The sequence below is a fragment of the Sparus aurata genome, chromosome 6, assembly GCF_900880675.1.
Source record: "Sparus aurata chromosome 6, fSpaAur1.1, whole genome shotgun sequence".
NCBI lineage: Eukaryota > Metazoa > Chordata > Actinopteri > Spariformes > Sparidae > Sparus > Sparus aurata.
In genome coordinates, this window is record NC_044192.1 from 33,770,061 (window position 1) to 33,797,119 (window position 27,059).

General features: G+C 41.3%; 1 protein-coding gene across 5 annotated transcripts in view; it reads left to right on the forward strand.

The window, feature by feature from the left end:
* epha8 (eph receptor A8) overlaps positions 1-27,059 on the forward strand; it is a 125,838-nt gene that overhangs the window by 27,895 nt on the left and 70,884 nt on the right. For all 5 annotated transcript variants that reach the window (XM_030420554.1, XM_030420550.1, XM_030420551.1 and 2 more), the window contains exons 3-4: positions 25,013-25,066; positions 26,177-26,320. In XM_030420554.1, coding sequence (XP_030276414.1) covers positions 25,013-25,066; positions 26,177-26,320 — 198 coding nt within the window. The remainder of the gene's footprint in view (positions 1-25,012; positions 25,067-26,176; positions 26,321-27,059) is intronic.

The following is a 27,059-nucleotide window of genomic DNA, read 5'->3' on the forward strand; positions in this document are numbered from 1 at the left end:
GGGCACGGCGTCGCCACATTAGCATATTGTAATGCCACATGATGATGCCTGGGGTGATGAATTAGGACTCCTGCAGTGATCTTTATAGCAGCGAGATGCCACCGTGTCCCCAACTCCCCCGGCTGTCAGTGAAGTGGTAGAAACATTTAACTCACCTCCGGCCCACACAACAGAAGGCGGTGTGATTGAACAGCGGCCAGAAGGAACAGATGGATTGTCTTTCAAGTCCTGAGAAAAGAGCTGGAAGAATTGGATTAGAGTTTTGAGCGAAATGACTCCTTCTGTGTGAAATCAGCGGGAGGCGTGAATCTCCTCCGTCCTGACAGGCAGCATGTTATAACATCTAGATTACATAAACTCAGCTCATGATGTTTCATTTAATTGGTTCAGTGTGCCAGAAATATTCGCTCCAAACCTGATGAGAGACGATTTTGCGCAGCGAGCTCCTGCACATGTGACGTGTGAATGGATTTATAGCTGGAGCTCAGCTCTGTGGCATTATGGTGCGGTTACATAAGGTGTGCATCTTGTGCTGAATGGCAAAGGATCTGAGGTTGTTGAAACGAGCTGTGTGATGTTTTGTTCTTGTCAGCTTGAATCCACATGGGAGTCAATCAGATGTTTAAAAATACAGTGTGAAATATAATTCGCTGCCTGTTTCTTTGTGGTGAAATATTATAAAAAAATCCACAATAGAAAATAATCATTATGGGCACTTACGTTAAGGAGCCACTAGGCTCACTCTACACACTGTAATAAGTGCTTGATAGTTAATCCTAAACTAAGTCTTTGGATACCTTAGAATGAAAACTGCTATCCTGGAGACCTCAAAATATGGAAAATTGTAAAACCAAAGCAGCAGCCTGGAGGACAGTCCCCAGAAAAATAAGTGTTTCATAGACTTTTTTTTTCCTGCATTCTGATGAATTTTAAAGGCTGATACTAACATCATAATAAATACACTGCAACAGTATATTCATGTCAAATACTTTCAAATAAATGTTCTACTTTCAATTCTCAGAATGAAATGAAGAAAATATCTCCACTCCAGCATGAACTTGCCTAAATCTCTGGCATAAAACATCATTCATCATCATTCAGGTGTAATTTTATGCCACCATCCTCTTGATGGGGAAATTGTTTCAATCCTGGTGAACTACACAAAAATTAATGTGGCGAATTTTATTAAACGCCTGCCCCAGTCCTTTAAAAATGTCAAAAAAAACTCTTCTGAATTGTCTTTTGTGCTTCTCTCTCTTCTCCTGTCCATCTCTCAATCACGATGTACAGTGCCTAGAAACCTGAAGAAGCTAATTCCAGTAAAGTCAGGTTGAGTTGGCAACTGTGTTTAAAAATAATTAGCATTTTGCCATATTACTGCTACTGCGCGCTGAGAATTATTAGACTGAAAGCTAGCTCCTTTCGCTTCTCAATAGTTTCTACATTTTTCAGAAAAAACTAAATTTGTTTTGTACAATTGCGGTTTTTCTTCGATGTTGTAGTTCTACCCTCCATTGTGGAAGAGCTGACAGAAGTAGTCACACAGCTTTCCCTAATTCCAAAAAGTTGAGACATGTAAAGCATAAATAAATAAATGGCATTTGCTGGTCCTTTATGCCGTATAGGAAATTGAAAACAGTACAAAGACAAAATGCTGTTTTTAATGTTTGACGTCATCACATTCATTGATTTTTGTAATGATATGCTTATTCTGAAGTTGCTGGCAGCAACACGTCTCAAACAAGTCAGGACGGGAGCAACAAAATGATGAATGCTCCAAAACAACATGAACCATTCCACAGGCAAACAGGATCATTGATATACTGGTTATACTATATTAAGTTCTAGATTACTTTTAAAGTCTGTCAGGCCAGGGTAAAAAGGGGAAAACTATGGAGATATAGGAGTTGGACCCAAATGCAGATAATCAGAGGACAAGAGGCAGCAATGAGGGGAACGAAAGGCGAGCTTTAATAAAACTAAAGCTGAAGTACAAAAACCAAAGGAGCAAGACCAAAAACGAGACAAAAGCAAAGTAGCAACCAAGAGAGTTAAACAAAGTGCAAACAAAAGGACAAAGTACAAAATCAAAAATGCAGATCGCAAAACTCAAAATCCAACACATACCATGAGACACGAAAGGAGGCAAGGCAGGAACATGAACATACGCAGACATGGACAGGTGCATGAACAGACACTGGCAGAGACAATGAACGGACAAGGAGTGCAGGGGATTCACAGACTAAATACACAGACTAATGACCAGACAAGGAACAGGTGAGGAGAGAGGAGCCCAGGTGAGGTAACGAGAGGGAGGAGCATGGAGGACAAAACACTGACAGACAGAGGGAGACAGACTGCAACTGGGAAAATACACAGGAGAACTTAAAGGACACATGACACAAGAGGGCATGGAAAATCAAAACATGAGACACAAGACACACGACACACAACAACATGAATACAGAGACATAAAACCAGAGTCATGACAAAGTCAAGTGTTTTTTAGGTTTTGAGGTTATTGTTTCCACTTAATTGTTGCAGATATTATATAGATGTTGTAGAAGTGTAGATATTTTGGTGCAGTAAGCACATTAGCACAAATAGATAATGTGAAAGAGCGATTTGAGAGAAAATGTAAGTAACCGGCCAAATATCTATAAATAGTGTCTCTAAGCTGCCTGTAATCAGCAGCATATTCAGCGATTGGTACATCTGCCATATTGAGATCAAATAGTCAGAATACAGATTGGTGTTCACCTCGCCCAACAATACATTACTGCTTGTACACGCAACTGAGATTGCTCCCATTGTGACAACTGACAGGGATAGTGTGTATTTATCTGTGTGCATGGAGTTTGTTAGAAGAGCTGCACTTGTACAGTGTAAGTCACTACACTGAAGGAGCTACTGTCCTCCAAGTAGAAGGTTTGATTTACTCGCAGTTCTCAGTGCCGCTGTAGACTGGGTATGTTTTGAGCTTGATAATGATGCATTCAAAATGAGTCTTCAGCAACGCTATCAGAGCAGCAGCAGCACTTTGTTGCCGTGGGCCCGCTTCTGATTTCAGTTCTTTCAGCCACGCTGAGTGGAAACAGAACAGTACCAAAGTCCGTTGGTTCGGTTTGCACGGCTAAATACAACATTTTTAAGTGCTTTTGCTACGGGATTCATTTACTGCGTGCTTTAACAAGAAGCATTCATCAAGAACTTGAGAGTTTGTGTCGTAAGACAATAGGCTCCATTTTTTGAAGTCTGTTTCACAACAGTTCCCCCATGCTTCCTTGGCTACATTGTAAAGGTTGGGGGATAAAATGTATGGTCCTAAAAAAAAAAAAAAAGGGGCATTTTAAAGTTCAGTCGAAGCTAATATGAGCAGAGTGAGTTTAAGTGTATATCTTGGGGTAGTTATCTGTGAGTATTAATTCCTTTTTTTGTGTTTCCATGGACAATATTTCTGAGTCGTGGCAGAATGATGCATTTTGGTAGTCGCATGTAGGTTTGTTGCTGGGACCAAGGAGTCTAATCCTTGGAGTCACATACTCTAAAATGCATTATTTTCCTCATACTGTCAGCTCCTCCGTTCACCCTCTGTCGGAACGCTCCTGTCTCTTTAAGGCACTCTTGCTAAAAGTAAAAAGGCTAGTCTGCACTGATTGGTCAGCTCTCACATCCCAGAGCAGGCACCACCCTCCACGTTTCCACAGCAGCGCTGTCTGTGTTTTTGCGACCATGTCCGTGCTGGGTGCGTTGCTGAGGTCAGTGACTTTATAGTTGTGACATCAAAAGTGTACAGAAGTCCTGGTGGCTCAGTCAAAGGCAGTTCCTTCTATTGGGCTCTGTGCATTCCTCTGTAGATGGAATGTTTTTATACTTTCACAATACTCATACAGCACCAGGACATGCTTTATGGTCGAAAAAGGCATAGAAATCTCACTTCGCACAATATGGTACCTTTAACTTGGGCCGAACTGACCAATAGCCTATAACTATAAGTGTCGAGTTTAGATAAACTTGAACAATTCTGAACCTTGTCTTTAACACAGACACTGTTCATAATGTGTGACGTACACGGTGCCTCGAATAGTCTATGTGCCTGTGTTATGTTCGAGAAAGAGAGAGAGAAAACGTTGCTGAGACCTCATGGGCTCTTTGATAAATGGATGTTTTGACAGTTTTACCTTTCACACCTGCACAAATGCACACACACATTCACACATACAGCACATATAAGGTCATTTTTCGCCATCCTGACAGTTTACAGCGTTATGAATGTGCCATGCTAGCAGCATCACTTTTTCAGCTGCCCTCTGCTCCGGGCAGCAGCAGCTTTTTGATGGTCTTAGATGGAGAAAATACAACTGCAGCGGAGGGAAAAGATTTCTGTAGCCCGACGATTATGTCACACAAAGCTGTTATCACTCGGTGCTGAGAGTGACTTGTGTATGTGCGGTCACGCCGCGTTTGTTCAACAAAGCGGCCGATGAAGTTTGGATTCTGCAGTACCGTGTGAAATGTACTGTTATATAACAAGTACATTAAACTTGGCTCTGTGGTTAACCTGCAGGTTCAAAAATGTTATTTTTACATTGAAATGTTGTTCAGGAGGCGACACACATGTCACTGTGAGCGAGCGAGTGAGGCAAAGGTGAGAGGGAGAGAGAAGGAGAAATAGATAGAGAGGCTGCCCACAGGGAATACAAGAAGAGTAAGTGTCAGGTCTGTGCTGAAGGAAGATGGATTAAAATTGTCAGCGTGTAGTTTCCTGAATGTAAAGTCATTTTCAGACAGAGGGACAGGGGACAGTCATTTACTCTTTGCAGCTCAGACAACTTTATTTTTTAATTCTCTTATTTAGTCTTTCATTTGTTTTATTGTACTTCTTGATGGATGAATTCCCCTTTGCATTTAGGCACACTGTAGTACATTTAAAGCTGCGCTTATAAATATTCTCATATTAAAAACTGGTCAGCTAATTATGTGTAATCAGGCTGTGTTCATATGAGTGTGACTTAGGTGCTGCAGCTGCAAGCTGAGTATTGCGAGAAGCCATCCTGACTCACTGTTTTGCTTGTGCTACTCGACATTCAGAGGATTAAGTTTGAAAAATTGTGCATAACTCTTCAGAGGCTGTCATACAAGCAGTCGTATGAGGTTACATTGATGTAATATGAGAGGGGTCACTCATATTGACTAAAGCACAGAGAATTCATCATCATCAGACTATGCCAAGTCAAGGCAATTGTGCTTATAAATCACAACAAAACATTCCACCATGAGCGAGCACTTGTTGACAGCGTGGAGGGAAAAAATGCCTTTTAACAGGCAGAAACCTGGGAGCAGACCCGGACTCGCGGTGAGCGACCATCTGCCTGAGTGTCCAATAGGACTCAGGAGTATTTTAGCATAATTGAGATTGCAGTGTCAAGGCTCCCATCAAACTGATTTTATGCAGCTGTTTGTGGCAACACCAGCTCTAATAAACTCACTGTGTGCAACCTCACCAAACAGCAGAATGACATATAGATACTAGCTGATGAACATAGTGGAGCGTTCAGCAGCTAGAGAGACAGATATATTGATCAGGAGTTGGCAGCGCAGCAGCCTGGCTGTTCAGAAGCCTGTTTCTCCGCACCTGTCAATTCTGCTCCTCTGTTCCTTTCTAATGACACATAGAATTGACCTATTTAATAAACTAATGAATTTATAACATGTAGCCTGTTATGTATTCTGGATAAGTGGGACGTTGTCTCTTCGGCAACAGTGACGTTAAGGACCATAGACTTCTGTATTGATCTGCAGGGATTGTTTTTTTTTTTTTTTTCTGCTGCCTGCAGCCTGTGCGTACGCGTGTGCCTGCTTATGTCCGCGGAATTAAAATGTAGCAGTGACGCTATTTCTAACAGATCATCAGTGTGTGTATCTGTGGATTTCTTTTCTGCCAGAGCGCTCAAAGAGAAAACAGAACATATGCCAGAACGATCGCTACAGATTGCGAGCCAAGCAGCCTAATTGGTTAACACGAGCGACGAAAGGAAGCAGGCGGCTCTTTGCGTGTCCCGGGCGTGGTACGGAGAGGGCAGAAAGGAGCGCTCGCAGCTAGTGAGAATTATGTAAGAAAAAGTCATAGCATGCCCGAGCGCAAAAAAAAAAAATGGTGTGAAAACTGTCCCGCTCCAACAACTGTCTAACTTGTGTGTTCTTCTGCTCTAAATACTCAAACACCAAATATGTATAAATCCACGGCTGAAAATAATCAAAAATGAACAAACTATTTCACTCTGAGCAGCTTCCTAAAAAAGTGGCCTATTGTTTCAGTAAATTCTTCAGCCTTTGGTAAAGATGAAACTGTATGCTGTTTATTCTTGCTATGGTCTATTTGTTTTGATGTATCTTTGAGTGGTCTATTCAGTTTTCCTTCCTCTCGGTCGGTGCTGTTTGTGGAGTGCGTTGTCGGCTTTTCTTTGATGTCTTGTCGAAAATTTGAAATTCAATAAACTGTAGGTCGTAAACAAGATGAAACAATAAACATTGTGTGACCCATTTCTAAAGATATATGTATGGGCTTGAGGCTGAGAGCCACAGGCAGGGTAGCGATGGCAGAGTATGGAGAGACAGACCAACGCAGTGCTGGTTTTATTTACTTTTTAATCATTTATTGACAATAAGAAAAATACAGAATAACTGATCTCATTCTTTAAAAACAAGGGCAGCAAATCACCGCATAACATGCACGCAACACACAACTTACATGAGACAGAAAGGGGCTGAGACATCAACAAGGCAGGTGGGAGCTCGTACTCCTGAGAGATGGAGGGATGGAAGGAAAATAATGGAGAGACAGTTGGAGAAAAAAGTAAAGTGGACTTTTTTTTAGTAATGTTACAGCCGGATTAAAATGTTTCCAGGAGAATAGCAGAAGACTGTCAGCTTTCACTTACCGTTGAGTCGACGGCGCGTGAATGTGTGTGTGGCTTAGGTCTTTATTAGCACCCTGACCTCTCCCTCTGCGCGAGTCTCGTTTGGATGACATCATGACGGATCACGTCTTCGACTCAAGGGGCATCTTTCCATCCAATTTATTCAGGCAATGGTTAGGACGCCCGTGGGCTGTCCCAGGAGCATCTTTCCCTGTTTTTCGCTCTCTTTCTCCTCTCTCTCTTCCTCACACACACACACACACACACACTCTCTCCCACTTTCTCTCAGAGCTTGTCAGATAGGGCAGGAAGACTTCATTATCCTCCAGTCCGATCTATGTTGGCCATGACAGGTTCATCCACTGGCCACCACACAATCGATGCAGCTGACAGTACAATGTGTGTGTGTGTGTGTGTGTGTGTGTGTGTGTGTGATGATTAACGTGGGCCGCAGAAGTCATGATGTGGATGAGCAAATGATGAGCTGAAGTGTCAAAAGCCCACAGTCTGTTGCCATTACTAACTATTTCTCAAACTCCCTGTTACTGTCTCTTCCTCTCTCTCTCACACACACACACCAACTCACGGACACATTTTTTTTTTTTTTTTTTTGCATATTGCTATCTGTAGCATCTGACAGTGCCTTCCACTGCTGCTTCTTAAAGATGAGTTTATCTGATGGCTGTGTGGGCCAATCTCAGACCTGCAGGACTCACGAAGCTGTCTATGAGTGCACAACAGCTAGACGGCAACATTTTAATATTTTTACCCAGCAAGCATTTCCTGTTGAACTTTTCAACTTTCGGTTTTTATGTTACCACATAAATTCCAGATAGCATTATGATTGGCGAGACAAGAAATGTATGTAGATGTCTGCTCAAATATTTCCTCCATCAACATCAGCAAAATAACCTCTTGTTAACATTCACACCTGCGCACCTAGCATGCCTGCTGCTTTCACAACATTGTGAAACGAAGAGGTTATCTGTTGAGGAGAGTTATTTAAAGCAGACCAATTCGACTGGTGGCCCGTGGGCCGAATGCGTCCTTGATACACTCTCATACACCAGCCCTTTGATCATTTTATTAGTAGGCCAATTAGCCCATTCATTAGTTATATGTGTTGCCAAGTGCAGAAATAAATGATATTTCATCATGAAGTTTTAACCCAGGCTGTTTAAGATTGTCGAAGATTAAATAGTTGTTTTTCTTTTTTTTTTTTTTGCGCCCATACCTTTGCATGTATAAAGTTTTTTTTTTTTCATTTGGGGAAACTAATCAACAAAGTGGAGGAAAACCAAAGAATAATTGCTTTAACATTTTGAGCTTTACAGGTCAGACATAGGGAATGTAAAAGTCCATCCCATGGCACTGTTACAATTGATCCAAGATGGTGGTGCGCACTGATTGCGAAGCCCTGTGTCTCTCCAGGTCTTGTGAATTAGTGGTTATCTGCTTGTTTCTTTCAAGTCTTTTTCGATAAACCCAGTTTAGCGTCACTATTTATACTGTACATACTCCACACTTTACTGATTTTTTACACTACTGGTTCGCTGGTAACTGCATTTGTCTCTGTACTTGAACTCTGTACAATGTGAATAAAGTTAAATCTAATCTAATCTTATTTAATCTAATCTGTTTCTTAAATCTTGCCCTGCTAAAAAAAAACACATAGTTGAAACATCCTGATTTAAAGTATTGACTGCTATTAAGTGAAAGTAGTCATGTCGCTGGTTGAAACCTAAAAGTCAGTATAAGCAATATTCTAATATCAGCATTCATTCACGTGATAACTTGTATGTAAACTTTTGTGCTTGTGGGGATAAACCCTGCGGTGATATTTCTCTGTAGTTAGGGTTACTCTGCAGTGCTTTTCTGCTGTACAGAGCTTCAAAGCAACTTTAAAGCAACAACTCTCAGCTCACTGTTTAGCTGTCTGGCCTGCAGGTTTGCTGCTCGCTCTCACGGCTCAGGAAAAGCTCTAAAAACCCCACTGTACTCTACCTGCTCAGCACCAGGGGAGTCATGCCATGCAGGGTCGAGGTGAAGTCTGAACAAAGGAGTCTTGAGTCTTTTTGCGGAAGATGGCGAGTGATTCCGCTGTCCTGACATTGGTCGGGAGTTCGTTCATCTACCTGTCAGCATGGCGGACAGCCTTATGAGATTTACTTGCCGAACGGACTAACATCTCTCTACTTACCCAGCAAGGTTAGACAGAACAGTAACCATCGACACTGATTGTTTTTCCTTATCATTTCACAGGAAAAGAAACAGTCTAATTCAGATTCTGTAAGGAGTCGGGATGCAATTTAAAGTTTTGGGGTTGAAAGAGAAAAGTCATACAACAGTTGATAACAACGCAATGAAGCAACAATGAAACACTGAGGCACTGCAATATGAGCAGAACAATGTCTTTGACATAACTTTGCATTTCACTTTACTTTATTTTGAAACTGAGTAAGTAAGTAAAACCCCTCACATTCACTATTCTCAATTGCTGACCCAAATTAAGATATTAGCCCTGAAACAATACAACACATTTTTTTTACATTGTGTGTGGTTCAGCAGCACCATCCTCCAGGTATGATTCCAAACTTCAGCTAGTTTAACACACCTTCATCTAGTTTAACACACCTTCAGCTAGTTCTTCAACTTCCTATGTTGCCCTCCCGATGACCGTCCGCTGCGGAGTAATTGGCCGTACAAGCTCCCATGAGACAGTGGCATGGCCGACACAGCACAGCTGCTGCTGGCTGATTGTGGTGCTGATACACCTCTGCAGCTGCTCTTTGGAACTATCTCACTTAATATACATGCCAGCTTAACTCAAAGATGTGCTGCAAGTGCTGGATCGTGAAGGGGCCCAATGTAGCGTCTGTAAGAGCAGAAGATGAGTTTGTGTGTGCGTGTGTGTGCGCGTGTGTGTGTGTGTGTGTGGATGCAGGCATGTTGGTAGATGGTAGTCTCAGTGTGCAGATTGGCCAACTTGATTTGAAAGGCCTCAGCCAGCATCGATCCATGCTGAATCTGCTGATCAGCGCTGCAGTCTACAGAGGGAAAACTGCCCAGGTGTCTGAGTGGGAGACAGACCACTTCAGCCTTGATGGGGTTTGACAGACTGCTCTATTCTGCCGTTGGCTTTAACAGGTGCAGCAGGCATTATCTGGTCAGAATGACCGTAGGCTGATGCACCTGCAACAATAGGTCCCCATGTAGCTTTTCTACATATCCAGGCATTCACACATTAACTGAAAGACAATGTAGAGTATAGTCGAATACAATGTAAAGCAATGAGATTAATGTCAGAAGGAGGAAAGTGTCTTACCGCATTCATCTTCATCAACACATTTTTTTCAACGAGCAGATTATGTGTAAAGCAGAGAGAGCCCTGATGGGTGAACAGAGGTCGTCAACAAAAATGAACAAAAAACGGATGCTCTCTTCTGCAAACTCTGCCACAGAGGATATTTGGCGGAAAAGCCTTCATCACGCCCATACATACTTTTTTTATGAATTTGATTTAAATGGCAGCAAAAATATTCTTTTGATTTCTCTTTGTCAGGGCGTTTTCATCTTTTTGAACATAATTGCGCACAGAGGCACACACAGGCAAAGTGTCCTGTAAAAAAAATTGCATCTCAGAATAGATAGCAATTACACCATCTCCCCCACTGATCCCAGACCAGTGCAATTAACACCCCTATTCCAGAAAGGTTATCGCTGTCAAAGAGTCCACAGACAGACACGCACACACACACACACACACACACACACACAGGCGCAAAGTTATTAAGTCTGTTCTGGTTGTGTGGCCGATAGTATGAGAGGAGAAAAGGTGTTGGGCAGAGCCTGATATTTTCACTGAGTTAATATGCAGACCTGTTACTTCACATACAGCCCAGCGTTAAGCCTGAAAATGCCACCTGCGTACACACACACACACACACACACACACACAGAGGCACACGGTGTGTTACACGGCCATCACACCCCGCTGGATGACTCTATCTTCATCATCCTCCTTGTGTCCCTGCCTCTCTGTCATTCTCTCTCAGTCTATGAGTTCTAAAGAAATCTCCATCACACATATTCAGCTGAAATGAAACAGCAATTTTCGTCTTTGCCTTTCTCCTGACACCTCTTGCCCTGAAATGTTTGTCACTGCAGCCTCTGCACGCTTTAGTGTGAGAAAGAGACAGCGAGACAGAGTGATAGTAAAGGATTACAAGTAGTTGGATTATCCCATAATCTGATAATCTGTTAAATCTGCCAGGTTCTGCAGTTAATAGAAAGGTTTTATTAGACATGGCATGAAGATATTACTCATATTTTGATCTTTGGTGAACATGAAGGATTATTTGAGGGTTTTATAAGCAGAGGTATAAAATCAAGGCAATTAAATGATTCTTATTCAAAATGGATAATCCTTTAGCAGTCGGACAAAACATCTCCATCACACTGCGTTCATCAGAGTGATAGTTTGCTCACTTGTCGTGGAGATGGATCTATTGAGCGTAATGACTTCCTATGCTGCACTTTTAGAGCCTGTCGTCCTCTTCGGCTCAACTTAAGCACCGTGGTTCATTCTTGACCACAGTATTCAAGGCCCATTTACTACATTTGTCAGGGCTTTCGGCCAGCAACTTTCTTCTGACAACCGCTTTCAACAGATCCATCTCCACAATGACACTGAAATTAGTCACAAACTTCTTTTTCAAAGGTCAAGAATAAACTTTTCGTCACATAACAGGTAGTGAAATTATAATTATGATATTTATACAAATAGATGGATATGAGCACTGCTCTATTGTTCAGTGTATAATCTTGCAGGTTTCAACATCTAATTAATTTGTTTTCCACTGTTGTTTTTGTCGACAAGATTCAGCAGGTAGACTGTATAATTAGTTAGGAATGTAACAACAAGTCCTCCAATTAAATGACAAAACACATCACTTGTCCATGCCCTCCAAGATAAGTATTTTTGATCCGATGTCAGTATCGCCTGCCGAAACTGTTACAAACTGACAAATATGAATCTGTTTAATGAATACAAATTGCTATGGAAGGTTTGGTTAGGTTTAGGCACAAAACTGACTCGGTTTAGGTTAAAATAAGCAATTTGTCAAGTCAGAGGACCATGGTCAACACAGGATAATAATAACTAGGTTACAGGTAGGGAGCTATCATGTTCAGCCAATTGCAAGAGCCTTCCATCAGTTCCAGCCAGGGGTGGTTCTAGGGGGGGGCCAACAGGGGCCAGTGCCCCCGTAACTCCGAGTCTGGACCCCCCTGTGGCCCCCCCGACAGGGAGTCTGCATCAATAATACAATGACAGATTTCTTGCAATGATTTTGTTTTGAAGGGAAAGGCAGAAATAAAGTGTCTCAGCAGTTTACTACCCAATCAAAATTGCTGAAATTGTAAACACTGTTTTGTCTGAATGAGGGATTTATCTTTTTTTCCGGGTTGTATGTGGCCTCTAACAAAAAAAGCCGGCCCCAACATGGCCCCCCTATTAAAACTGGACTAGAACCCCCACTGGTTCCAGCCTCTCCACTTTGCGTCATCTATAATAGCTCACCACAGATTATTTTCTCCTGTGAAATTACAGTCATCACTCCAATATCCTTAAATAACAAATGCTGTTGTTTTTCATGGGAGGACAGCCTTAAAAGTAATAACTTATTACAGTACATTCCTGCATTAAGTATTGTGATAGTATTTATGCTCTTACATAACTTACTCCAGTACACTCCAGATTCACTCCATTCTGTATGTAGGTATGTGCATTTTTTCATAAAAACTAGTCGGTTGTCTAAAAAAGGACAGCCAGCAGTGTACCCTGGCAGCAGATTGTGAGCCGTAGTTGCCCAGGTAAATACATCATGGCTGTTGCAGTTCCAGCGTCTGTTTGCTCAATAGGTACAGCAGAGAGGTCAGGTTGGAGCAGTGGCAGGGCAGCCTGGCCTATCCGCTCTGACAGCTCCGGAGGACCAGCGACAGGCTGAAGTGATCAGTGTGTTTACCTGCAAAACTACATCTGAAACGCCATGCTGAAAACAGGGAGATTTTAGTTAGCGGCTAGTTTGCGGCGTCTGACAAGCTCTCTAAACCTTTTTGTCTAATTTATGACGTATCAACTCAGTCAACTGTAACAATCAGCACAGTCAAAAAAAAGCCGTAATGAACGTACCTCAGTCTGAAAAGGCTACGTGGCCTGGTAGTTACTACTATGGCTGAGTGCTTTGCTAACATTACTGAGTTAGCTGCTGAATGACTCTGTTGCTGCTGCAGTTGCTCACTCTTTCTTCTTTCTTCTCTGTCATTCTTGTACAACTAGCTTGCTAACAGCTTTAGCAATGTATTTGCCTAGCTTTTTCCACTCCACCCATGTACTCAATCATGGGCAGAGTGTGCACATTAGTGGGCAGGTACAGAGGTAGTCAGACAGTCTAGGCTATACCTAGATTCATTTTTGAAAACATTTAATTTACCTTGTACTTGTACATTGTCTATGCTGTCTTTTTTGAGTAATATAGGATTTTTCCCCAAAGCTCAACCTGAGTACTTTAGTGTCTTAACCAAATATGGGATACAGGATGTAAAATCACCTCTCTGATGTTAAAGTCCTACCCTCCGGAACGACTGCAGTCGTCCGCCTTTATCTTCTGAACCCAACACCTTGTGTACGGTAGAAGTTTGTGCCAATAAATGCGATCCAGGCAGACATAATATTTCCTTCAAAATGTATTAGGAAAAATATATTTAGTAGTTGTTATTCCAACAATTGAATTATAGTCAACCCTTCCCCCGATCCACTAGGAGGCACTATGCCACTAAAACTGCCACTTGGTTTTCTATTGGCCACTAATACTGAGAGGATAAAGAAGAAAGGGGATGGGGGAGTAGAATGATAAAGAGCACAGTGTGCTAGTGTGTCAAAGATGTTTTCGCCCATATGGACGTTTTTTTTAAAAAGTTTATGTCAAAGCATTTATTTTTAAAGAGCAAAAGGCTACGGTACGTTTTTCAATTTGTTTTACAGAAATGAATAAGTGAAGATTTGAAGAGTCAGAATCGTTCTTTGTTTTTGTGGGTAACAGTGATATCTGTTAGATTACTAGACCTTTGGAGTATCATTCATCTTTACTCACTACTACTAAGGCTTTTTTTCCCTCGGCTGCACATAAACTACTTGACTGGAGCTTTTTAGGTCCATATCGTGCAGCCCTAGCATTTAGGGTTTTCAATCACTCTTTAGCACATAAAATGTACAGGAAGCAAGACTATTCTTACTTGCTAAATACTGTATTTTTGTAATCATTTTTGACAAGTTAGTTTCACAAAAACTTTTTCACCCTAAACTGAAAATGTCTTAAACTGTATAGCAGCCTAAGAGACCTGATTGCTTTTGTACTAGTCTTTTTTTATTAAGCCAAGAGCCAATTAGTCAGTTCCACAGAGCCTCACACCAACCACCCCATATAGTAAACATTCATATGAAAACAACAAAGACTGAAACGTTCAAACATTTTCGGCACATAATTTAAAAACAGCTGCCACATTAGCATATAATCTTCACCCCGGCCCTGTCAATCTTGCCACACTTCTGTTACTGTTTTAATTCTGATTTGTTTTCACAAATGCAGTCAAAATTACAATCAAGTGTAAGTATGCACGATTAATTTGAATGGTGATAGGTCAGGTTTGTTTTTCCAGTGTTTTCAACAGTGGAAACAGACTGGAACTATTAATGTCAGTATGAGGCATATGTAGGATGAGACAAATAGTAATAATATAAGGACAATGAAGGTCATTTTGTGGGTCATTTTTGCCTCTTTTTTTTGTTTTTCATTACAAAGTTGTTAAATGCAACAACTGTTTGGATTGCAGTACTTAGACATGTACCATGTGTAGGATGTTAATGTTGAATGTGAAAAATATTCTATCACCAGACTCCCTGCAAGAATCTGTGTGAGTGTACCAGCAGCTGCCTTCACTGTCCTCAGAAACAACAATAATGAATAGAGCTTTAAACAGGCAACTCCCTTTCTATTGTCCCTCACACCAGCGGCACATAATCATCTCTTTTTTCAACCAGTCTTCTCTCTATATTGTTAATCAATCTTTCATTCTCTCTTTCATCGTTTTTTGGCATCCACTCTCTGTCATATCACATGTTACGAATTGACTGAAATTGATTTCATGCTACAGGGCTTCGGTCTTTTACGAGAGCAGACCCCAAGATTTCGACGCAAGCTTCAGAGGCAGCTGTATTAAAAAAAAACAAAAAAAAAACACTTTCATTTTCCTGAACAACAGCGTCTCTGATCTTTAGGGCTACTCCGATGGCAACTTCTTTGTCTAAGTGGAAAAATTAACTAGGCTGAATAAAACAAAAGAGACGGAGATTAAAGAGAGAAAGGGAGCATGGAGAATCAGAGGAAACAGAGGAACGTGGATCAGACGTGTATTAATTGCCACAAAAAGTCAGAAGACGCTGAGCAGTTTGACTGCTTGACCCCAGAAGGAAAACACAATTAGCAAATGTGAGGAAAGTATCAACAGGCAGGATTTGAAGCTTCTGCCTTTGTTTGTGTCTTACGTAATGAAGCGATGATATCAGTGTCATATCTGTTCACTCGAGGCATTCTGGGGGAATCAGTGGACTGAGGTGCGGATGAGTCACAACATCACAGGCTCCGATGTAGTCCCTGGAACACTGAGCTTATATCACTCACTCCTGTCTGTCTCCTGTGTTTACAACCACTGTGTACTACTCAACAACAGTGACTTACAGTACAGTAATGGAGACGAGAGAAGGCCCCACACAGAGTGTACACCTACACAGCTGCGTTTATTGTGCCTGATTAGCTCTTCTCTCAAGACTGTGTCAGTCACTGTTTGATTGACATCTCCCTCACTCTCTGTAAATTTAAGACCCTTTTGCGCAATACCGCCTGCTGGCAGTGTATGATTGAAGATTGTATGCTGGCATTCTGCAAGCAAAAAAAAAAAAACTTGATGTGCAACAAAACAGTGTTGAGGTCTAGTGTGTCGTTTTACACGCACATTGGGCAGTGTTCTCTACACAGCATGGCATAACATGGCAATACCTAACTTTCGTTGGTCTCCCAGACCTTGTGGTCTCCCCAATTTGAAGTGAATTTTTGCTTTTTATTTCTCCAAGTTGTGGGATCGGACACATAACACGTCATCGAAGCCGGCAGACCCATGTCCCATCCAGCTGGCTCGCTGGCTCATTGATTTGCACACATGTTGATTCAGCGCTGCGATTTCATCTGCTGCAGGTTTAGAGTCGAAACAACACTGATCCCTCAGTCCTTCATTTAGACAGATCTGTGAGGAGGAATAGAGGCTCAACAGGCTCAAGGTCTTTTAATAACCCTCTTTTTACCTGAGTGAGAGTATGTGTGTGTGATTGGGTGCAGGTGTGTTTGAGTGGTTGCAGGTTGCCCTGGGAGCTGATTGGTTCCTGTCTGACAACAAGAGTTTAAAGGCAGGCTCTGCCCAGTTCCTGGGGACTCTCCTCCATTGACCCAGACTGCCAGCATGCATGCTTGTTGAGAATGTGTTTGTTTTGAATAAAACTTTGTTAAAACGTTCGCTGCTGGTGGTGTTTGGGGAACAGGAAGAGGGGAGTCTCAATTTCTTGTTGCGCCAGGGTTTCCCCTAGGCCCTGGCCGTAACAGGAACAATATACACCTTTATCATTCTTACTTGTACATGTAATTTGGTGATGTCATATTCCAACCTTAACAGTGCTTTAATGAGCCAGTGAAGTGAAAACACCTGTGCAGGGGTCAGTGGCAATTCTAGAGTCTGCCCAAGTCACCTTTATGAAGAGAACTAAAAGTCAGCAGACATGGAAGAAGACAACAGAGGTACAATATTCAGAAAAATCAGCTTTGCAAATGTTTCATGAAGATGGAAATGCATTTAAAACATTAATTTGTCAGATATCAAAATACACACTATGCGTTTAGTTAGGAACGCTGAATTTAAACATAACTCTACAACTATTGATTATTAACGTCACAACAAGGCTTTCACAACCTTGCAGGAATAAAGTTGCTGCATGGTCAACTGGCCCGTCTCACATCAACTTAAGACTGGCTTGTCAAATTATTAGTCGCTTGCCAATCAGTGCATTGTGGTCAAGTCAGTTGGTCAAGTCAAGTACAAACTGTCAGCTGGTCGAAATGTCAGTTTTAGATGGAGGAAGGAGAAAATCATCTCATCGATTTTTCTAAGGAAACGCCTTGTCAAAAGCCATCAAATTGTAATTTACATCTGAACTGACAACTGCTTTTCTGCTGCTCTGCTCGCATTCACGTCAACCCTCTGCTACCTGCTCTCTCTCACACTTGCTCGACCAAACAGCCACACACACTCGCCACGCACATCCTTTTATTTTTCATAGTCACTAACTATCACTATGTTCATTCAGACGCTACAGGTTATATCCTGCCAGAACAGAAGCCGGGAAAGGCAGCAGACAGAACGGAAGTACAGAGAATCATTGCAAAAGAGATGTTACGTTAGTGTTTGTTGGCAGTTTTCAGAATGTTGCAGACCAGAACATTGCGAGTAGTTGCAGGTTTCAACCCATCTCGTCACTCTTCTTTGTTTCGGAAAATCATGTGGAAACCGGAAAATAAGGTTGAATAAAACTAAGCAAACTTTGAATGTTGCTGGTACTTTGTGTTTACAGAGATTAAAGTGAGTAAGATAGTAATGCTGATGCATTGGGTTTGCTAAATCATCAAATGGAGTGGAACGTCAATGATGTACTTACTATTACATTTACTAACAGGTGCTTTAATAATTGAGCCACTGAAAGACTGTACATGAAGAAACTAAAAAGAAAAGAAAAGAAAAAAAATAAAGACCAGACAGCTGGAAATGTTTGGTGGATGAAGTGAGAAATGTTGGAGTGCAGCTGTGTCATGTTTTTAAATTCAATGTCCTTAAACGCAAAGAATTTAATATCTCCCAAAAGGGGTCCCTCATTCAAAACAAAACAAAAGACGTAATTAGCATGGGAACATGGGAGTTGTTGTCTTCATTGTTAAACAACCATGATTGCTGATGAAAATCTAGCTACGTGACTCAAAGTGTATATTCAAGTTGTGTTCAGTCTTGTTCACTGACTTCCATCCTCGCTCTCTGACTGTCTCCTGCCACTGACAGGTGACCAAATGACATGCACTGTTAACTTGAATAGAACATTGTAGGAGACACTTGGGAAAATGTAATTACACAACTCAACAAAATGGTCTAGTCAATTTAAGACATTTTAAGGCAGAAATCTCACATATTATATTCTGGAGCAAAAGCTGCATTAATAAGAGCAGCAGTACCGTAACCCCCACCTGAAACAAGTTCTGCCTGAATGGAAATTATTTTAGACATGTACTCTGTGTAGAGTTGATAGACGTTTTGTTTTCATACGCCTTTGTCACCTGCAGCATATTTGCATATCCGACACATTTGCACCCCGTGTGCACGTTGACATATGTGTGAGGAATCGGTTTTGCTCTCTGCCAGGTTTGATTCCTTCCGAAGAGTTGACAGGCAGGAAACAGATGTGCAATTTACAGCCAATTAATTTCTCCTTCCCTCTCGTTCTCTCTCTCTCTGTTGAACTTTACTCCCTCTCCTTGTCTGACACACACGAATATCCTCGCACGCCCACAATGCATTGTCAGTGGGCCGCTCTGCGAAGCGCTGCGTTTCTGTCGTCGCCAAGATAGAGAACTCTCTTATCGCGCTCTCAGAAGATAAACATGCCCCTCTGAATCTCTCTGACTTCTCCTCTTCTTCTTCTTCTCCCTAGCTGTCTGCTGAGGACGAGCAGAAAAAAGATTTCCATTATTTACATGACTAAACAACGGGCAATCTCGTTCGATCTCAACCCCCTCGCTGCTTGCTGTACCCTGCAGCTCCCAACCTCATGACAATCTGCCTTCAGCTGCTGTGATTTTTCCCTCCTGGAGAAAATTACAAGAAGGAAAAATCTGTGATTTCCCGGGAAAAGAAAAAAAAAAAAAGGGGAGAGGTTAAGAGTGCAGCGATGGCAAGACGGGAATAATGAGGGAGATAGAGAGGTTATACACCACACTAATTAGCTGAGGTCTCCACAAGTTCAAGGACGATTTCAATTTAGCTGATAAAGATGAGAGGATGAGGAAGGGAGGGAAGGGTGAGATGGGTGAGACTTCCTACATCTTAATTATCCCAGTGGTTTTTGGCTGGTGGCACCGAGAGCGTGTGTGTGTGTGTTTGATGGGGGAGCTCCCCCCTTGCTCCCCCTCCCCAAAGGGGAGCCGGGGCTGAGGAGCAGAGTTGGAGGGCTTCCATGCAAAGCCCCGCCATCTTATCCAGGGCTGAGTTCAGCTGGGGGCGGCCCGGAGCTTCCCGGGGTTTACACTTTCCCTTTCAATTACTCTGTCACTCGCACAAGGATCTGCAGTCCAAGAGGATCATGGGTAACGCTGGGGTTAAACTCATAAATCTGATTCCATTCATACTTGCATACAAATTGGCTATATGCTTACACTTGGACAACATAATCAATGCAGCATATTGCTGAAAGTTGAAATGCGTTGTAACTATCATTCACCAGTTTTGGATCTGTTGAATACCAATTTTGCAGCCGGCATACCTTTACCGATATTCCTCACTCAGCTCCTCCGAAGCAGGGAGATTAGGCGACTTGCAGAGGAAGAAGTCATATAGTCTGGTGCTGAGCGAGTCACAGGTTCTGTTAAAATCCAGCTATTTCTTTTTCACTAATGTTATTTTTTAATCCAGGAAATGAGTACTATTCTTTTTTCTTTACTGTCAAAAAGAGAGTTTATGCTCTTGCATAAACTGTGGGAATTGTGCGAGTTAAAAGAAACAAAAAAAGGCCAAAATCAAATAAGCTATGACTGAGGTGCGAAAAACACTGGATCCTACATTTACCATAATGCAAGTCAGTAGTATCTTCCATTAAACCCTGAATTCTATATTAATTAGTTCAATCATTCATTCATTGTATGTGTTAAAAGGACTGTAGATTTAGTTGAGTTATGTACTAACTGCAGGGGACTCAAACTCAAATCAAACTTATTGAATCCTTGCACTGACTAAACCTTGCACAAATAAATTAGATACATTGGTCCTTTATTTTTTGCCAGACACCTGGCAACACATGTGCTAATCTTTTTCGTAATAAATAACTTTTTTGAAACATTGCAGTAGGCTTGTCACGGTAGTTGGTGTTCCCGGTGTTACATGGTGGTCGAGGCTTACACCCGAATACATTACTGACCTGCACATCGTTGCCCAGCAGCAGGGCCAGCAGCAGTGTCGCAGCACAGAGTTACAGGATTTACTGTTAACTTTTAGTGTGGAGAGAGTTAGGAGAGCTGACTGACAAGAAAATGGCTAAAACACATAATATATATAATAATATATATAATATATTTCACACAGTGGCGTGCGCAGACTTTTTGAAGGGCAGGGGCGAAAAGGAGGGCACTTTAGCGCGCGTTTTGGCTCCCAAGAGGACGCTTTAGTGCGCGTTTTGGCTCCCAAGAGGGCGCTTTAGCGCGCGTTTTGGCTCCCAAGAGGGCACTTTAGCATGTGTTTTGGCTCCCAAGAGGGCACTTTAGCATGTTTTAACCAGCCAAGGGGGCAGTTTAGTGTGTTTTGCCAACCAAGAGGGCACTTCAGCATGCTTTTTGGGCTCTCAGGAGGGCACTTTAGCGCGCATTTTGGCTCTCAGGAGGGCACTGTAGCGTGCGTTTTGGCTCCCAAGAGGACGCTTTAGTGCGCGTTTTGGCTCCCAAGAGGGCGCTTTAGTGTGAGTTTTGGCTCCCAAGAGGGCGCTTTAGCGCGCGTTTTGGCTCCCAAGAGGGCACTTTAGCGCGTGTTTTGGCTCCCAAGAGGGCAGTTTATCATGTTTTAACCAGCCAAGGGGGCAGTTTAGTGTGTTTTGCCAACCAAGAGGGCACTTCAGCATGCTTTTTGGGCTATCAGGAGGGCACTTTAGCGCGCATTTTGGCTCTCAGGAGGGCACTTTAGCGCGTGTTTTTCAACAATTGGGCCACGAGGGGGGGCGACTGCCCCCCCCCCTTGTGCACATCACTGATTTCACATGATACTTTTGACCACAGTTTGCAGGCTGGATGGAGGGGGAGAGGAGAGGCAGTTTGAGACTCCTGACTTACAATATTCCAAAAGTTTACATCAATGCTCAAACCCAGATAAACATGTTATTATTTAAGGTAATGTTGTGTTTCATGTGGTTGCCTGTCCCCACTTCAGGATGGGAGTCAGAGAGCAAGGAAGACAGGCTCCTGACAAGACTAATAGTAACTTGAACAAAAGCAGTGATGGTCAATTATTGTTGTGTTCACTTCAATGAAGGTCAACTCCACAGATCACTGCAACAGTCACGTTGATAAACTGATGAACTGATAAATCCACTTTTTTGATCCCTATAAGCTAAAATGCCTGAGCTCTCCCGTTATCCGGTAAACGACTCGGATCAGAGCAGCATCAGATTTGACATGGGTGCTCATTCCTTCAAAGGGTCTGGCTCTGCACATGAACCATTTCCCGGTGGTTTTGTGCTCCACCCCACACACATGCAAATGTCTTTTTATTCCTTATTTTCTTTTTTGGTTAAGAAATGACATAGTGACGGCTTAAGAATGCTGCTCCAAAGCTTCAAAGGACATTACATGCTATGCATTTTTCCCAGACTCATTGTGGTCTCCATAGCTACAGTAAATTTAATCTAAGTCAAGTCAATCAGATCTAAAACAAACAAACAATAAAACAAAAAGAAAAGCATATTTTGACTAACATGAATGAGGGTAGTGTAGGTGAGGGCCTGCATTCCTCTGCAGATCCAAGTCATTCTGATAAACCATGCCCACTTTTGAGCTGACCAATTAAATTCCTGTACACATGCTCTATTTCAAAGACCTCTATTTCAAAATTACAGGTGCTTAAACTGCAATTCCTCTGGGATTTTGAATAAATATCTGTTTTTCTGGTGTCCAGCATTCTGCTCAGACTTGAACATTGGCAAGTTATGAAAAAAAAAAGAGGTTCAGGAGGGCCCCCAGGAAAGTTCAGCCCTGTTTACACAGTTACACTCAATCAGTTCAGCCGGTCTCCTGCTGCTGGTCATTGTGCAGCCGTATCTGTGTTCAGTGTCTTGCACCAGTGGACCTGCATGAAAATTCCAACCATGAAATCATCACAAATGATGTCACTCTGCTAAACGCGAATACATCTTTGTTTCGTTTGTTAACTGCCATCCTATTGTTTATTATTATTATTAGTGAATGGCCGCCACTTGATCCATGTGACATGAACATATGCTGTTCCAACAGGAGTAGAGAAAGAAGAAAGCTGCTCTCAAAATCCCTTTGAGCCCCTGCAGTTTGGGTTAAGCTGTTTGCATGAACTTTTGACACCCTCCAATTGAGTCTCTGTGTTACCATGAATAAACCAGTTGACAAAACATACTTATTTCCTCCATGACTGAGCCGTGGTGAGTTACTTTTTTATGTTCTATGTATCTGTGCAACTGGATTTGCACTGACAACGAGAACCATAAGAAGAAGATGCAAAGTTTCTTGTTGCAGCAGTAAGCTTTTGATGAGTAAAGCATGCAACTTTTATCATGTTGGACTGCACATTGTGCTTCAAGGGTAAGTTCATATTCAGTCTATCCCCATGCCAATGAAAGGTTGAGTGAAGTTTCATAGTCCACAAAAGATTTCTGGAGCTTCACAGCAAAACAGCTTTGGAGCATTATTCTTAAAGCTGAAGAAGATGAGGACTTGTTTTAAAATCTAAATAAAACAGCCAAAAACCACTCCCATACTTTTGCTCCATACATCTCCTCCAGCATAATCCAAGTCTCTAGAAGCCAAGAGATCCTCATTGGCTCTCTCTGCTTTCAATTTTTGTATTTTTCTTTTTCATTTTAGTACAAGTCCTCATTCAATTCAGTTAGTTAGAGGAATGCTCCAGTGCTTTTTTTTGCAGTGAATCTGTTTTGTGGACTACGAAACTTGACCAAACTTTCTCTTGGCATGGGGCGAACTTTTCCTTTAAAAGGAAGTTAGACCTGGTAAAACTGGTTGTTTTAATGCCAGTGTTGTCCATTATGACCAGTATCTATGATGGCATCTGTATTTTGCAGGTATTTGGATATAAACACAAACAATTCTACAATTAAAAAAAATGAATGGATGGTGGCACTAGATCAAAAAAATGTGGTAAATAAGTAATAATTTGTCTGAGGGGGACCATATATTTTTCTGAACCAAATTGTATGGCTTTTTACTCAAAACTACAAACTGTAACTATGAAGAAAAGCAAGGGGGGCACCAAAGTTAGGAGGATACATTCTCTGGAGACCCAGCATGTTCTACTTCTTCATTGATAGTGATAGCTGGTAGAAGGCTGGAGAGAGACAGATTTGGTGGCAGAGAGTGATGTGGTGACGTGCAGCAAAGGGCCCAGGTTGGAATCAAACTGGAATGGTAGTGAGAACTCAGCCCTGATATGTGGTGCATGCTTTATCAGGTCAGCTACCAGGGTTCATGGCAGTCCATACCATAGATGTTGAGATGTTTCAGTCTGGGCTAAAGTGTGGGAATGAATCGACAGCTACTCATCTACCATTACTTAACAATGTCAAACACTCGTCTCTGAGCAAACACAGGTGAAAGAGACACAAAATCGGTCTGTAGGAACACCATGTAGATTGAGTTATTCTAAAAAATGCTTTGAACGTTGACCTTTACAGACATCGTACCAAAACAAAGAGCATTAAGACAGTTGGTATGGATGGATATACCCAATTCTTTACTTTACTGATTAGGACTTAAATCTAACTAAAGAACGTCTGACTGACTGACTTTGGCGTTTATCTGGGACCTGACAGTTGAAGTGACAACTCACTACACAGTTTAGAATGTATCTTTGCTAAATGAAATGCAAATGCATGCATATGTAAATACCTTGTTTACGCTTCTCCTGTTTGAACACTTGAGGAAATATAGACTGACTGGTGTGGTGAGTGGCACTGAGATCTGCACATGGAAGGAAGATTACTTTCAATCATCTCGTCCTACAGGCAACAGTGTGTCTGTGTACATACACACTGATGCGTTCTAACAAATGAGAGCGTTGAACGTAATCTTCTTGGGCGTCCTATACTATGTGAATTCTGAATATTTTCTGATATCATTCTTCCCCTTCAGTAGACAGAGCTTATTGGGTACATCTTATATCTCTCTCCACAGAGCCAACTCCTTTCTGTGACTTAGTTTCCTCCTGGTGCTGAATGTATACTAGTAGGTATACATTAACGTGTTAACACGTCTAGAAATAGCAACACATTTAATGTTAATGTTCTTCCTCCCAATTCAATTATTGGACTCTGGCGGCATGCAGTAAACAATGTAAATCTAATCACATATGAGGGACTTCTCATTAAAGGAAAATGCATCCTTTTGGAATTACATTAATTGAATTCCAAGATGCTGAAATGTACAACACACGATTGCATGTGCGATTGCTCGTCAGAACACCAGCGTAGACTATCTGCATATTTAAAACCAACATCAAACCCCTTTTTAACATGAATAAGAAGGTGGATTTTTAACCTCACGCAAAAGTCTGTTTTGTGTGCATTGCGCCTACTCAGTTATGTTGATTGCAGTGAAGTTTGAATTCACTGCAAATCATCTGGAAATTTCAACCATATTGTTCGCCTTCTGAGAGATTCAAATAGAGAATATCATACACCTGCTACAATAGCATGACTGCCGCCTGTGTGACAGGAGTTGTCACACGTTTCATTTGAAGTCAAAGCTAATAATCTGCCGATGTGGTTAGGGAGACACATAGGCACAGGCGCTCATGTGGGAAATATAGACAGCAACTGAAGGACTTGCTGCATATGAATCTAAAAAACGTGCAGCCGTGTACATGTGACTGACCCAAGAATGTTTTCCCTCTCGCTCTTTCTCTCTCTCTCTCTCTCTGCACAGTGGGACGCCATTAATGAGATGGACGAATACTTCAGTCCTATCCACACGTACCAGGTGTGTAATGTTCTCTCTGCAGTGGGGCTGAATGTGTTATTAGAATTAATTATTATAAGGACTTCAGTGGAATATATCACTTTGATCCCATGGAAACTGGGTTTTTTTCTCAACATAAATTAAGCTTGAGTTTAACCCACAAACCATGGATGATTTATCACCACTTATTTTCTCACTGTATGGTTGATTGACTGTGAGGTACAATAACTTAAACTAAAGATTATACAACAATTCCTGCTGGTGTACAAAAGAAGAGACAACGTCATATTATTTTCCTTGTTTTCAAGGTTGCACTTCAGTTTGTGGCTTTGAGATAGTGGTTTGTTTTCAGTTCAATTTTGATCAGGCACAAAAATAAAATCTCAGAAAATTCTTTATTTAAAGTTCCCTGTTGAATTACTGTATATTATCTGTTATACAGCTGAAATGATTAGTATTCTAATAGAGTAGTCGATAGCCATAAAACTTGATCTGCAACAATTTTGATCATGTATTTAGATATTTTAAGCAGCTTCTTAAATGTTGATATTGAAAATGAATCCGATCAGTGAATACTGAGTACTGAGTACTCGTGGGTCATCGTGGGACACTTGTTATTTTTGACCCATGCATGTAAACCTGACATTACAATACAAAAACAGTTTTTGTTCATAAAGTAGGAAAGGCACAATGAAAATAATGATCAAAAACAAGAAATGTAATGACTACTTTGAATAATTAGTGATTAAATCATTTGTTTCCAACAGATATGGCAAGGAGCACTAAGCTATGCAAGAACTTAACATAAGAAATGAATGCGGGTCATTTTGGCCCTGTGTTTGCAGAGCTTGCACATCAAAGGGTCAATTGATAAATTAAAGTAATTATGATACAAAAGAAAATAACTATGAATACTAAAACTGTTATTTCCGGTCCCAGTTCCAGTTAGTCTTTAAAAATAAAGGTGGGTCATGCTTAGATACACATTAAATTGTTTTACTACACAAACCAGAACCAAAAGTTAATAAGTATTTGAGGAGAACATAGCACCTTTAAAGACTGTAATCTTTGTTTTTATTGATGATGTATGTTGCTGCTGGAGTTGCTCATATAACACTTTCTCTGAACCAGGTCTGTAACGTGATGAGCCCCAGCCAGAACAACTGGCTGAGGACAATCTGGATCCCTCGAGAGGGAGCGAGGAGGATCTACATTGAGGTCAAGTTCACCCTGAGAGACTGTAACAGCATGCCTGGAGTATTGGGCACCTGCAAGGTAGAGAGCTCTAAAAACCACATAACATAACTCCTATTGTGTTTACTACACAGTTAGCATGCAAAAATTCACAATCTGAGATGACATCTGTTTAAATTTCAAAAAAGCTCAAAGACTCACATGTGATTAAGAAACTATACTGATTCCTAATTTTCTCATTTATAGTGACCATTTGCGAGTTTGACATACTTTCTAACACTTAAGCAGTAGAGTAGCGGGCATAAATAATTATCAACATCCAAAAACTGAGAAAATGAGAACCTGTGGCTGCTTTGAGGCTGGGTTTTGAGTTGATTTTAATGACCAAATACAGAGCAGGCACACATTTTGGGGAAGATGGATATGAAACTGACCTCCACAAAAAAGTAAAAAAAAAAAAAAAGCTGAACAAAAACTCAGTCCGACAGAATGGACAGACAATGTCAGTGTAAAGTTAAAGAGAAATCTTCACTGATTTTACACACACAAATTGGCAGTTCCAAGTCATCTGAAGTTCTACTGCATATCTGAAAAATAGCCATATAAAGAATTTTGACACAGTACTGCTGAAGCAAATTAGTCAGTGAGTGTTAAACTTCTAATTAGTGATGATTTAATATTTTGTAAGACTACATGTTTGAAAATGACAACAATCTGGGAGTCTGGAGTCATATAGAGGTGAGTTTACCAGAACTCCATAGCTGCTACTAGCATGAAGCCATTGATGTAAAATTAGACTCAAAAACAGGGGCCATTCACC